Raw genomic sequence first — 15,876 nt, 5'->3', positions numbered from 1 at the left:
TGTGAACTGTGTATTATCAGTCCCCCAAAGTGCCAATTTTGTTTATTAACAAACTCATCCAAATGAAAGAGGGCTTCGTCACTAACCCAAATGCGCATGCACATACTAACTCCCATTATGCCCCACGGCCACCCGTGCAGTTTGAATGTCCTAACACAAACTGTTCAGAAGTCATGATGATTTTATTTAATATAGTTCAATAACTGTCACCCTGGATCTACCACCAGGACAACACATGTCAAACAGCTAGTAGTGTACAAGCATTGCTCAAAGAGCACGAGGATGAGTTTGCCATATTCCCCTGGCTACAAAACTCCCCACATTTAAACCCAACTGAGAATCTGTGGAATAAACTCGATTGGGCTGTTTATGTCATGGATCTTCAACGAAGACACTGGAGTTGGCTTGACTCCACACCTCTGTCAGTATCTTGCAGAATCTCATCAACTCCTTTGCTGTACATCTTGCAGCAGTCCGCACTGTGAGAGGTGGTTATTCAGACTTTTGACAGGTGGTCACATTAGTATATATCCCAAGTACAAATTATCTAAGTAGTTATTATCTGCACCACATTATTACTGGTACCTTTGTTATCATCTTTCAACATATCCACTCATAACATTTTGTTCTCTGTAATAGGTGGCTTGTGAAAATGGGCAAAGCCAGAAACTACATTGCCAGTAAATAAATAAATAGAACCTTTGGTGTAAACAATTAAAAATGTCTTTTCTTCAATATCCGAGAGCTGCAGGAAGCAAAATACTGAAAACCATTAGAAACAGTAGTAGGTCATATGGCGAAGTATGGTTAAGGAAATCGGCAGCAATCCTGCTGATGCTACCTGCCATTTGAATGTATCAGCAGTCACTTGTAATGCCTTATGGTAAAGGCACATAGTCAAATGTTCCTTATTGCTTCTGACTACAACCAAAGCTTCCTAATGTGTGTGTGTGTTGTTTCAATGAGATTTTCCTTTATTTATCAAGTTTTCTTGAAACTAGCCTCCCAGGTTCTTTTGTTCGATTTAATGTTAAGGTTTCTCAATAGCTGCTGAAACAACTAAAAATATTTAACCAAACACAGACGATCAGTGTAGAGTTCAAGAGATTCTATGGAATCAAAGGTCTTCCCAGGCACTTCTTTTCAAATCTGTGAAAGCCAAAGAAATTTGGGAGTGATTTCTGCCCCAGATTGAAAGAATTAACTTACATGACCAGCCTATAGCTCACCTTGAGACTGAACAAAACCAAATTTGAGTTACATCCATTCATAATCAATGAAATATGTATGGAATTTATTGTATTTAGGAGCTGATGCCTTTAACTAGATCTTAAAATGCCTCAATTTGCTGTCACTCATAGGATATGTGCCTTTTTTTTATAGGAAGAATATCAACCAAACGGCTTCCATTTTTCTTGCTGGCCTGTTACAGAAACTTACATTTCCATTACCAGCATTGTACTACAAAAGAAAAATTATTACATCAACAATAAAAGGTAAAGACTATACTTTTTAAGGTAATTTTCTTTCTATTGCAAAATAAGGATATGAGTTTCACATTATGCCAAGTCCTAAAATAAGTTGTACCACTGACTCATCAAGATGTTACATTCCAGATTTTGAACTAATCATGGTTAAAATATTCAAATTCAAATTTAAATGTGACGAGTTAAAAATTTTAACTGTATCAGGATTTACCGCCAATGAAAACTATTTTAGGACTTGTTATAGTATGAGAGTTAAAATATTCAAATACTTTGAATATTCTAGGGCTTGAAATAATATATTTGTAAGCTTATTTTATGATATAAGGAAAATGAATAAAAAAACAATGTGTGTGTATCTTTTACTTTACATCACTGGCATAACTTTAGTTATCATTGTGCAGTGCTGGTAATGGAAATATAAGTTCCAAAGCAAGTCTGCAAATAAAGTTCAAAGAAAAAATGCAGCTGTTATGTGGATATTTTTCCCCTGTAAAATGGATCACACAGCTCAGACCAAACTCAAGTATCCAACATGTGAAAATGCATCAAGATATGTGTCACTTAAAAGAATATCATAAAAACACCAACATTACTCCTATGATCGAGAGTGGAAGCAAAGCAGCATCCAAAATTAGGAACAATACATCAACCTAAATGACTAGTTTATAACTGTAACATCCAGTACTCACATAGTACATGCACTGTCAACAAAAGAAAACAGAAATGTACTTCATGCAATAAAATATTTGATTGATTTTAATTCTTACCATCAGTCCAAGATCCTGATTTGCCTTTGATGTGAGTGTTAGAGGATTCCCTGGAAAATTCAACTTTCTTCTTCATGAATTTCCCAGAATATGTATGACCACTGAAATCCATCCTCCTGCTAGGCATTTCCCTCACTCTTCTGTTTGTAATAGTGTCTGTATCATCATTTGAGTTCCTTCCACTATTAACAGCCTGGTCCATTTGTTTCACAACACCAGAATCAACTTGCTCACCACATTTTGTCATATTGTGGAAGCCCTGATATTCATTGGGAACAATCTTATCTCCCACATTGTTCATTGAGGAGGTAGCAATACCAAATGGTTGCTGCAACTTACTTCTGTTATCTTCTGTGTAACATTCTGTTTGATTCTTGTTATTTTTTTCATCAATTTCAAGTATGTTGGTGAAATGTCTTGAAGTAACTCGCATTGAACCATGAGAGGGTGGCTGGTATGGTTTATCCAGTATTTGACATAATACTTCATTTTCTTTATTGCTGGACTGCACTGTCAGTCTGCCTTCACTGCTTACCGGTAGGGTTACATCGGTTCTATTACTTGCACCTGATGTATTTGTAGGGTTCGTGCTGGGTAAATGGTTCAACGATTCACTCATACTTATTAAAGTAGTATGACTAGCTAGGATATTTGCACTTGCAATACTGTTTCTCTCATCAGTTGAAACATTCTGTGTTGGTGGGTGGTTTGCATTCTCTGAATGCTGCATCATTAAGTTTTGAACACCATATTCTGAGTCTGGCACTGAGCCAATATTATCCCTAAGCATAGAAGCACACATTGATGATTCTTCTGTGGCATATTGTTTAGGAACTTCGTTTCCTTTTACACATATATTTCTACTTGTAACGTGTCCTCTCTGATCAGCTGAATTAGTTAGCAGTGTCTCGTGATCTGCACTGCTTGATGGCTGCATCATTATGTTTCGAACACTATATCCTAAGTCAGGTACTGAACAAATATTATCACCTACAACGGATAATTTTTTAGACACTGACATTTTCTCTACTTCTTCTTTCTCAAGAGATTTTTTGCCCTCTGTGCATACATCACGTGCAGCAGGTAGCATTTCATCATTCACCTCTTTCCATCTGCCATTGGAATTTACAGTTCCATTATAACTTTGAGAGTCAGGTACTGAAAATTTACTGCAATTTCTATCATCAGACTGCTTTCTGCTATCAGAAAATATGGAAGACGGTCTATCACAACTGTATGACACAGGCACTGAAGAGTGATAAGAAGGTCTACCAAGTTTTAATTTTTGCTCTATTTCAGACTGTTTTTTCTCCATTTCCAAAAGTAGTTTATCAACATCAGACAATGTTAACCTTTTCGTATCATAAACAATAGAATTCACATCAGGATGGAATAATGAAGAATGCTTGTTCATACTGTCAAATTCTATAAAGCTGCTACCCTTTTTATTAATGTTTATATTGTTCTTTTCCAGTTTACTTTTAAGGTCATTGTTTGCCATGAGATCAGATGTAATCTCGTGTTCTCGTGAAACTGCTCTTTTACTTTCAAGGAATTCATCAATTTCACTCAAAAAACTCAAGTCTTGATAAGACATTGTTCTTTGGTCATCTGGTTCTGAGAATAGAGGGTAACTATCACTGCTGTCAGATAACACAGTCCGAGCTGAATCATTTTTTGGTAAATTGTCTGCAAGTGATGTGCTGCTCTTTATTCTGTCATCAGGAATTCTATTTCCTGCACATGAACGAATATTATCTCGTCCATGAATTGAGTTTGTGTAAGAGTGTCCTAAAATATCAGGTATTAGCTGAAGCCTCTGGTGATGGGTGCTTGGAGTAGTAGGGAGCGACTGGGGCTTCTGCTTCCAAGATGTATGCAGTGCACTTCTGTTACAATCTAAACTGGTTCCAAATCTATAACCTGTTGATGTCATTGAATAGAAACTAAGAGCCACATCACCGTGCTTTATATCTGCAGAGTCGACGGCCACTGAGCAGTCAAGACTTCTGCCATTTGAAACTAGATTTTCCTTACTTTCAATTGTACACACTCTGGACTCAAGCTGATTAACATGATTAACCAGGTCTTGCACAATGTGACGACTGATGTCAGAGTCTCTTCTGATAACCGAAAATTCTGAGTCTTCAGAATCAGATGAGCGCACATTAAAAAAATCTGGAGGAATAATCAAAAGGAGATCAGTATCATCAGTGTCACTCATATCTTTTGCCGTGGATGCCTGCAATCATATTCCATGAAAAATAAAAACACTGCATTCTTCTCACTGATTAAGTTGAGAACTATTAAGCTGTAGTTCGTATTCCTCCCAATTATGTTTATAACCATGCCATACAAGAAGCACACCTGAAAAATAATTATATTCTGTAATTAGCAATGTTACCAAACTAAATACAAGCAATAAAAGTGTTATAGTATTGTCATATCGTGTATGGAATGCGAATGGTCATCAGCCACCTCTAGGATAAAAGACATACTGGCTGACAGGTACATAATACCTAGTGATGTCTAATAATATTTTGAAATTCTTGTACTTTTTCACAGCAGGTAGTCCAAACATACAGGAAATTCTAAGTCCACTTTACTAGTGATGAGTGTGCTGATACGGGAAGCGGAAGATGGAGAGAACACAGAAGTCAAGGGAAGAAAGTTGGTCAAATAGTGTGCATATTCAAGACAGGGGCAGGACACAGTAACACAGATTAATGGACTTTCCTTCGGGTAACTGATGGTGGCAGGGTGGAGGGACAGGGGAGTAACAGGGAAAAGGAAATAACTGAAAGGAGAAGGAAGGACAGCAGAGAAAAGGAAGAAACAGGAATTAAGTGATGGCCAATCAAACCTAAAGAGAAGAAACAAACCACATAAGATAGCATTAAGCAAATATCAATGCACACTTCCAGTTTTTATAACATGTAACTACTGATATTGAAATGTCTATGCAGAAAGGTAAAAAATGAGAAAACATATACAACAATAAGTGTATTTGTGACTTAGCATATATGCAATGCACATTATAATAAAATGGTATCAATCTCTCAAAAATAATAAGTACAACAACAGGAGTTACACATGAATTTAAAAACCACTAACTAGTAATCAAAATAGCACTTAGCAGAAAGAAACAGGGGCAAGGTTTAAGGCCATGTCTCATTACATTAAGCGGTATATGCAAATAAGTGCCATAATTCACTTTTCAACTGAACTATAGGTTGGTTCACAAGTCGTATGAATATACCAGAATCATGCACAACACAGAAGAGCTGTTTGTCATTAATGACCTCAATGTGAATCAGATTGTAATCTCCTCCGTGAGTAAGAAACCACATTTTCCAAACCTAATTTTGGAGTTAACACAGATTCTTTTTTCTTCTTAAACCAGATATGCTTTTTTTAAAAAACCATTTGCTTGTACTCTCGAAATCCGTTGTGAAATTTTGGTTTCTCTAATGCTTCATTCATTGTTATTCATGAAATTCATTAAATACAAAATGGAAGCACTATGAATTCTTAGCAGTGACCTCCATCCAATCAGGTGTTGAAGTACAGCTGTCTGAGTGTGCTGTGTGTCCTATTTGGTAGCTGTCATGCTGAAGTTAGGCAAGAAAAAAGTGTTAACAGAACAAAAAAAAGACAATACTTTCCAATTCTGTACCCAAACAGATTTATTACACTGGAAGTTTCAGATTTCTGGAGAACAAACTGAACTTTTTCAAAACTGTTACGAAAAAGGGTGACAGCTCTATTTATAATTCCAAAACTTACATGTAATCTGAGGCACCAAGAGATCACCAATTTAGTATTGGAGGGGAGCGTGGAGGGTAAAAATCGTAGAGGGAGACCAAGAGATGAATACACTAAGCAGATTCAGAAGGATGTAGGTTGCAGTAGGTACTGGGAGATGAAAAAGCTTGCACAGGATAGAGTAGCATGGAGAGCTGCATCAAACCAGTCTCAGGACTGAAGACCACAACAACAACAACAACAACAACAACAACAACATGTAATCTGCACATAGGCAAGCTGATAATAAAGTAAAATTTGTTTTATTTTCACTTATGCTTTACTTATTCATTCCACTTTTGTGTAAAACCACCTCATGAGATGCAGCAGAAATCATTAAATTAGCGGCATCTGGCGAGCAGTGAGGACGCACAGCAGAGCAGCAGCAGCAGCAGCACTTGTGTGGTAAACTGTAAATTAATTTAGTCTTTGTTTTTTGTTCACGTACTTCTGCAAAGAAGTCAACTGTACGTGTGTATTTTACTGTGTAGACAAGTGGTTAGAAAATTAATCATAGTTTTTGTTTTTGCGTAAGCCTTGTGAATATCCTTGTGCAGGGCTTCCGATACACATTTGACTGGTCCATCCTCACTCCAGAGTGGGTGGCAGACAGTGGTGGGTTCGCATATCACTGGGCTGAAGGCGAAAGAGGTAGCAAGCCGCACAGCTGCCTCCCTACATCTTAGCAACAGGTATGAGGTGCTTCCCAGTGTTGATGATAACTCCAAACCAGCATGGGATGCCTCTCCCCGTTGGGCCAGTGGTCGATTTACCTGCCGAGTCCAGACAAGTACAAAGGGTTGGTATGCTAGTCATTGGGAGCTCCAACATTAAGCGGCTGATGGAGCCCCTCTGGGAGATAGCAGGCAAGGCGGGAAAGAATTCCAGTGTGCATTCAGTGTGCTTGACAGGAGGTCTCATCCATGAGCGCACTGGGTGCAACCGGCTGCATGTAGTGGCAAATGTCGGCACAAGTGACGCCTGCCACTTGGGTTCTGAGGCCATCCTCATCTCCTTTCGACGGCTGGATGATTCGGTGAAGGCAACTAGCAATGCACGCGGGGTGCACGACAAGCTGTCTATTTGTAGCATTGCACCCCAAGCTGATCGCGGTCCTCTGGTTTGGAGCAGACTGTAAGGTCTAAACCAGAGGCAAAGCGGTTCTGTGATGGTATTGGATGCAAATTTCTTGACCTCCACTATAGGGTGCAGAATTTTACTGTTCCCCTTAATAGGTCAGGTGTGCACTACATGCAGGAAGCAGCTACTAGGGTAACGGAATATGTGTGGAGTGCACATGGGGCCTTTTTTAGGTTAGAGGACCCCTCCCTCGGGAAAGACGATTTGCCTGTTAAATGAGCCACAGAAACCTCAGAGAATCTTGGTCCCCACAGACCAGAGATAGAAAAGATTAATATGATGTTAGTAAACTGCAGGAGCATCCAAGGAAAGGTCCCAGAATTAGTATCACTTACAGAAGGTTATAATGCACAGATAGTATTGGGAACAGACAGCTGGTTGAAGCCAGACGTCAATGACATTGAAATCCTAAGTTCGGACTGGAATGTTTATCGTAACGGTAGGTTAGCCGCCAATGGCGGTGGCGTGTTCATTGCAGTAAAAAATTCGTTAAAATCAAGCTAGGTTATCAAAGATTCTGAATGTTAATTAATCTGGGTGAAATTGAGCATCAAAGAATGGTCAAAAATGGTGATTGGATGCCTTTCAGACCACCTGGGTCAGGATCTGTAGTTGTAGAGTGCTTCAGAATATAATTAGTAATGTCCACCTCTGAAGTGCAGTAGTAGTATTACCGTGTACCACGCAAGGAGGACCGGGTTCGATTCCTGGAAGGAGACTGGGTGTTGTGTGTCCATCATCATTGACATGCAAGTTGCCGAAGTGGTGTCACCTAAAAAGACTTGCAATATGGTGGCCGAACCCCGAAGGGGATATCCTGGCCAATAAATGCCATACGATCATTTCGTCATTAGTAATTTTCCTGATCATGCCATTACAATAGGGGGTGACTTCAATTTGCCAGGTATAGGTTGGGAGTGTTATGCCATCAAAACTGGTGCCAGAAACAGGGAATCATGTGGCATTGTTTTGGATGTCTTGTCCGAAAATTACATTGAGCACATAGACAGAGAACCAACATGCAAGGGTAATGTCTTAGACCTCCTGGCAACAAACAGACCTGAACTTATCAAATCAGTAAATGTAGAGGAAGTAACATCCAGGTCTGGAGCAACTGAATTGCGTTCTCCGCCAGGGCTTCGATTACCTCTTGTCGTGCCCTGAAATGAGAAATGTCCTACCCACTATCCTTCCCACCCCTCCTACCGTGGTATTCCGCCGTACATCGAACCTACATAATACACTCGTTCATCCTTACACAACCGCTGCTCCCAATCCCTTACCTCATGGCTCATACCCCTGTAACGGACCTAGATGCAAGATCTGTCCCATACATCCTCCTACCACCACCTACTCCAGTTCAGTCACTAACATTACCTATCACATCAAAGGCAGGGCTACCTCTAAAACCAGTCATGTGATCTACAAGCTGAGCTGCAACCACTGTGCTGCATTCTACGTGGGCATGACAACCAACAAGCTGTCTGTCCGCATGAACGGCCACTGACAAACTGTGGCCAAAAAACAAGTGGACCACCCTGTAGCTGAACACGCTGCCAAACATGATACCCTTAATCTCAGTGACTGCATCACAGCCTGTGCCACATGGATCCTTCCCACCAACACCAGCTTTTCTGAACTGCGCAGGTGGGATCTTTCCCTGCAATACATCCTATGTTCCCATAAACCTCCTGGCCTGAACCCTCGTTAGTCACTGTCCTCACCCATCCAGCCCCCTCCCTGTTCCCATTCCAGCACTACAAAGCCATCATTTCACCGCCACACCCAGTCTTTTATTTTTACTTCTTTCCTTTCCGCTACTTACCCCCTCCCCCCTTCGCACCTTCTCTCCTACCCTCCCTCTAAACTGTAACACTTCAGTGTCTGCCATTCCCACCATACTATCCCTCCCCCTCCCCACCCCAGCCTCCTCCTTACCCCCACCCAGTCGCCACTCCCATCATGCACTGGTGCTGCTGCTCGCGGTGTAGTTTCAGCTATCTGAGACTGCAGATGTGTGTGCAAGTTGCACTTGCGTGAGTGTGTGTGTGTGTGTGTGTGTGTGTGTGTGTGTGTGTGTGTGTGTGTGTGCGCGCGCGCGCACGCGCACGCGCACGCGCACGCGCACGCGCTCGCACAACGCTCCAGTCACTTGGTGTTGTAAGAAACCGTTTCTGGTTGCACTCTCTACTACTGAGGCAGAATACATATCTGCTGCTCAATGTTGTTAAGAGACGAAGGTTTTGAAGACTTTCATAGAATAATTGCTGAATAAAAACATTAAAATGACACTTTGTGTGGATAACAAAAGTTATAGCAATGATAAAAGCAAGCCAAATGTCAAGAAGAAACAAGCACATTGATGTGAAGTAGCATTTCATCAGTGATGAACTGAATCTTGGCTGGTTCAAATACAATACCATCAAACTTTTTGACCAACTTGCTGTTTTTCTAACAAAACATCACAGTACTGCTTTTAAAAGACAGAAAGAAAAGTTGATTATTAATTGAATGTAAAATCTTTTATTTGTTTAAAAGATACATTTTCAGAGAGATTGTTACAAATTTTTGTGAGATTAAAAAAATATATATTGTTTTGTTTCAGGGAGTATGTTGAGATTTAAAGAAAGAGAACATAGTAAGCAAAAGTAATACGCCTGTGTTACTGCATGGCTGTGGTTGGTACATACTGCAGGCAGTGTGAGTGGGTTGCTACTTAAAATAAATGAAGTCTGTCATTTCCTGTAGCCTTGTTTTCTAACACGTAATTTTTAACAAAAAGACAATTGTCAGACTTTACAAGTTATCTTGGCAAAGAATACATAGATTAGCATACAAATCGCTATAACAAAGTTAATACATGCACTGTGTAGTTCAGGTATTTTTCCAGAATACCTGAAGCATGAAATAGTTGCTTCCTTACTAAAAAAAGGTAACTCTGCAAGTATAGAAAACTACAATCCAGTTTCACTACAGTCAGCATTCTTAAAAACAAATGAATCAATCATGAGAGCTAGATTAATGAGTTACATGAATAAATTAAAACTTTTAACTAAGCATGAATAAATTAAAAATTTTAACGAAGCAAAGATTGATTTCCAAAACGGGAGAAGTACATCACTGGCTGTTACGCAGTTAACAAAAGTGGTACTTGAAGCTCTTGACAAGGATAACTGTGTTACAGACATATTCTTAGACTTGTCCAAGGCTTTTGACAGCATTCACCACAAAATACTACTAAACAAGGTAGAAGTATTAGATTTAAGAGGAATATCAAGTGAGTGGTTCCAGGCTTAACTGGAAAATAGGGTGCAAAGGTTGAGTGTATTTATATCTGCTTATGATAAATCTTTAGCAAAACAATTGTCAGACAAGAAACACACTAACTTAGGTGTGCTTGAGGATACTGCATTGGGGCCAATTCTTTTCTTAACCCTTAACTCACAAGGTGTGGTCTCTCAGACTGCATGAAAATTTTTGAACTCACTCTCCATGACCAGTTCTAGAAGAATGCTACCATACACCCCTACCTTCCTTATATCGCAAGTCCTATAATGTCTTGTCATCGGTTGCACGATCCCCTTCTTTGTTTGCTGATGACGCGTGTTGTTGACACATGTTGTGGTCTCCTAGACAGCACCTCATGAATTACATACCTGTTTTCTTCCAAATAGTACAAAATGTTCACAGAAACATGTCAGTTTTAATTATGCTAAGCCTGATGAAATTGTTAATCAGTGGATGGATGAAGATGACAGTGATACAGATCAAGAAGTAGATGAAATGGATGATTTCACAATATCCAGTGGTCACAGTTATGATAGCGAACAGGATGGTGGTTCAGACGAAGAACTTCAGGACATAAACATTCAGATTTTGTTTCTATCTTTTTTACTTTGGAAGCAAGAAGTTTGAAATCTGTTCCTTCTTTTTGAATAGCCCTGATATCAACAACTTTCCAGAGAATTAAGACCTGGAGAAAATGTTCTGTGTGTTGATGATAGCAAAACCACAGTAACAGATAAAACACCATAACTCCAAACAGAGAAATCATATGAAACCCTTAATGAGGTTTGCAAGTGAGCAATACGTAACAAAGTAACACTGAACATAAAGGAAACAAGTATCTTGCATTTCAGCACAAAGAGGAGAAACAGCTCTGTCACATTGAGCATAGATGATAAGCCTATTGATTATGTAACAAACACAAAATTTTTAGGAACGAACATTGATTGTCAATTAAAATGTAATGAACACTCGAAGATGTTTGCAAAAAAGATCATCAGCACATTAAATGGTTATGGTATTCTTTTCCAAGGATCAAAGGTGCAAAACATGGACACAGTTTACAATCTGGGGAAAAGAGTCATACGAACAACACTGGTCTGTGTCATTTTTGAGATCATAGTTTTGTAAGTTAATTCTTAATATTACACTGCATGCCAAACCCAGAAATGCAACTCATTTTGTTGAGTCAGGTCAGGTTTCATTGCTATTTCACTTCTTAAAATACGACATTTCAGAAATTTTTTATATATAATATATATGCTGTTTACGGATTCAAAACAGTAGCTTTTGGATTAAGTCTAAATTATGTAATAAGATCATACACTAAAATAATTTTATGGAAGAAAGTCTTTTTTGAAGGCTTTCGTAAGTGTTCTGCATTTGGAATGTCTCTCTTGAGGCAGGAGCAATAGTCCACAAGCATTTTCACATCCAATTGTCCCTGGTAACTCTCCTCAATCACTCTATCACTTTGAAAATGCTTAGCCTGCTCCTTGCTATAATCTCCACATTTGTCTGGAAAGTAATCTAAATGTGAGCTCAGAAAGTGCATCTTTTATTGACATACAAGCACCAAAAACCTGGAAGTTTTGAAGTAGCTCCTCGATAGCATTTTCAAACTCTGGGCTCCTATAGTTGCCAAGAAAGTTGCTTGTTACTGATTTCAATGCTAAACAAGCCTTTCTCTCTGTATCCTCCATACTCTCACCAAATTTTGGATCTTTCATAAGCTCCCTGATCTGAGGTCCATCAAAAATACCTACATTAAGTTTGGCCTCACCAATACATGGAAATAAATGTTTTAAGAAAGTAAAAGCCCTATTTTCTTTGTTCACTGCCTTTATAAAGGATTTCATCAGACCAATTTTAACATGCTGCAGTGGAAATAGAATTTTCTAATGCTCTCTGAAAGCTTGTGGTTGGTTGTTTTAAAAGAGGGAGGTGCGGGGGAAGGGGGGAACTGGCGGGATGGACGCTACCAAAGGATGACAAGGGTAGTACTGGTCGATAGCTTTCAGGCTGCTCAAGGAGTCAGTACAGAAAAGAAAAGACTCCCCAGGGCATGAATGGAGATACTGAAGTGCACGAGATATGGCCACCAGCTCTGCAGTAAATACACTACAGCCATCGGGTAAGGAATACTGTACAATATGGCCACCATGAACATAGGCAAAGCCAACATGACCATCAGCCATCGAGCCGTTGGTGTAAACCACATCAGAGCCCTGGAACAGATCAAGAATCGAGAGGAAGTGACAGCGGAGAGCCACAGGGTTAACGGAGTCCTTACGGCCACATGAAAGGTCCAGGCGAAGCTTCGGCCTAGGGCGACACCATGGAGGTGTACATGAATCGACCTCGAGGAGAGGTGGTAAAGGCATGGACTCCAGTTAAGACAGAAGCGATCGCATGTGAACCACAATCGTTAGCCCTGACCTGGGCTGCCCATGCGGGAGGTGACCCGCCGTGGTTGGGAAAAGAAGATAGTAATTAGGATGTTCAGGAGAGCTATGAATGTATGCAATGTAACTGGCGAGCAGTTGCGCACATCTGATCTTCAATGGAGGGACTCCAGCCTCCACCAGTACGCTGGTCATTGGAATCGTCCTAAAAGCTCCTGTTGCCAGTCAAACTCGGCAGTGGCGCAATAGGTCAATCAAACGCAATGCTGAGAGCGCCGCCGAACCATAAACCACACTCCCATAGTCAATGCGGGATTGGAAAAGGGCTCTGTAGAACTGCAGCAACGTGGAGTGATCTGCACCCCGGTTGGTGTTGCTCAGGCAGCGGAGGGCATGGAGGTGCTGCCAACATTTTCATTTAAGCTGATGAAAATGAGGAATCCAAGTCAAACGAGCATTGAAAATCAGGCCTAAGAATTGATAGGTCTCCACAACAGTGAGTGGATCGTCATTAAGATAAAGTGCTGGTTCCGGATGAACGGAACGACAGTGACAGAAATGCACGACACACGTCTTCACGGCTGAAAATTGGAAGCCATGGGCTAGAGCCCATGACTGCACCTTGTGGATGGCTCCCTGTCGGTGATGCACAGCAACACCAGTACTGGTGGAGCAGTAAGAAATGCAGAAGTCATCTGCATACAGAGAGGATGAGACGGACGGCCCTACAGCTGCTGCTAGACCGTTAGTGGCCACTAAAAATAGAGACACTCAATACAGAGCCCTGTGGGACCCCATTCTCCTGGATATGGGTGGAACTATGGGAGGCACCAACTTGGACATGGAAAGTACGGAGCAACAGAAAATTTTGGAGAAAAATCAGAAGCGGGCCTCGGAGACCACACTTGTATAATGTGGCAAGGATATGGTGTCGCCAGGTGGTATCATATGCTTTCCGTAAATCAAAAAAGATGGCAACCAGGTGTTGGTGTCTGGAAAAAGCTATTCAGATGGCAGACTCGAGGAACACAAGATTGTCAGTGGTAGAGTGACCCTGGCGAAAGCTGCCCTGACATGTAGCCAGTAGGCCACGTGACTCCAGGACCCGACCCAACCCAACCGCCAACACACCACACATTCCAGCAGCTTGCAAAGAACGTTGGTGAGGCTGATAGCCGAAAGCTATCAACATCAAGCGGGTTTTTACAGGGTTTAAGCACCAGAATGACAGTGCTCTCCTGCCACTGCAATGGAAAGACATAATCACACCAGATCCAGTTGAAGATGACGAGGAGACGTCGTTTGAAGTCAGATGAGAGATGTTTAATCATCTGTCTGTGGATCTGATGTGGGCCAGGTGCTGTGTCGGGGCAATGTGCAAGGGCACTGAGGAGCTCCCACTCTGTAAATGGGGCGTGTAGTGAATGAGAGGACTTTCCCTTCCAGCCGCTGTTTAAGAGTGCGAAAGGCGAGAGGGGGGGAGGGGGGGGGGGGGGGGGGGGGGGAATTTCTCCAACGCAGAGGCTCGAGCAAAGCGCTCGGCAATCGCATTTGCGTTGGTAGATAACACGCCACTTATGGTAACAAGAGGAACACCTGTTGGGGTCTGGTGCCTGAAAAGATGTTTGATCTTTGCCCAGACTTGGGAAGGTGATGTGTGGCACCCAATAATCGAGACATATCTCTTCCAACACTCCTGGATCTGTTGTTTGATAAGTTGGCGAACGCGGGCACGGAGCCATTTAAAGGCTATGAGATGCTCCACGGAAGTGTGTCACTTATGTCGCTGTAGACCTCGCTGACGCTCCTTAATTGCTTCAGCAACTTCTGGTGACCACCAAGGGACTGCCTTACACCAGGGACACTCTAAAGAGTGAGGGATCGCGGTTTCTGCCACAGAAACAATTGTAGTCACCTGCTCAACCATCACATCGATGTTACCGTGTGGGGGAGATTCAATGGTTATAGCAGAGGTGAAAGTTCCCCAGTCTGCCTTGTTTAAAGCCCATCTGGGCAGGCGTCCGTGGGCCTGACGCCAGAGCAACAACAGGAAGATGGGGAAGTGGTCACTACCACACAGGTCGTCATGTGCTCTCCAGTGGATAGATGGAATATGTCCCAGGCTGCAAATTGATAAATCAATGGGCGAGTAACTACCAAGAGCCACACTGAAATGTGTGGCGGCCCCAGTATTTAAGAGACAGAGGTCGAACTGAGACAGTAAACTTTCGACATCTCTGCCTCGGCCCGTAAGCATGGTGCCACCCCACAAGGGGTTATGGGCGTTAAAATCTCTCAAAAGTAAGAAAGGTTTAGGGAGTCAATCAATTAGTGCAGCTAATACGTTCAGAGGTACTGCACCATCTGGAGGAAGATATACATTGGAGACAATTATTTCCTGTGTCGTCATTATTTTGATAGCCACAGCTTCAAGAGGGGTTTGAAGGGGCACAGTGCCACTACAGACTGAGTTTAGGCATAAACGCAGACTCCACCTGACACTCGATTGTAGTCGCTTCAGTTCTTGTAATATCCCCTACAGCCACAGCGGGCGGGGGTCCGCATTGCCAGGAACCAAGTTTCCTGGAGGGCAATCCATATAGCAGGTGTAAAGCATAACAGTTGCAGTCGCTCAGCCTAGCGGTGGAAAAAACCGCTACAATTCTACTAGAGGACGATGTCATTGTGAGGCTGGGAAAGCATGGAACATTCAATGAGGCGGTTTACGCCTCAAGAGTCACCTGCTGCCACCGACTTATTGCCCGAGCAGTCTATATCCATTGTGTCTGAGGGTCTGGCGAGATCTAGGTCCTCAGCAGACACCAGAATCTCCATCCCGTCCTCAGATGCAGGGCTTGTAGACAGCGGTGGTGTGAGTGCCACTGCAATTTCCTTGGTCTTAGAGGTCTTCTTTTTGGATTTCTTTCGCTGCTCCTTGGGTTTCCCTGGCTGGGATGACTTCACTGGCTCAGTCTCCAGGACTGAAGA

The 15,876-nt window shown here is 41.7% G+C and overlaps 1 protein-coding gene across 2 annotated transcripts in view; it reads right to left on the bottom strand.

Annotated features, from left to right (window-relative positions):
• Nucleotides 1–15,876, bottom strand: part of LOC126484058 (uncharacterized) — a 245,360-nt gene that overhangs the window by 211,350 nt on the left and 18,134 nt on the right. For both annotated transcript variants that reach the window (XR_007587804.1, XM_050107411.1), the window contains exon 3: nucleotides 2,255–4,621. Coding sequence is in view for 1 of the 2 variants with exons in the window: in XM_050107411.1 (XP_049963368.1) it covers nucleotides 2,255–4,478 (2,224 nt within the window). In the remaining variant the exon portion in view is untranslated. The remainder of the gene's footprint in view (nucleotides 1–2,254; nucleotides 4,622–15,876) is intronic.

Source organism: Schistocerca serialis, chromosome 1 (assembly GCF_023864345.2).
Source record: "Schistocerca serialis cubense isolate TAMUIC-IGC-003099 chromosome 1, iqSchSeri2.2, whole genome shotgun sequence".
Classification (NCBI taxonomy): Eukaryota; Metazoa; Arthropoda; class Insecta; order Orthoptera; family Acrididae; genus Schistocerca; species Schistocerca serialis.
This window is presented reverse-complemented; position numbering and strand designations above follow the sequence as displayed.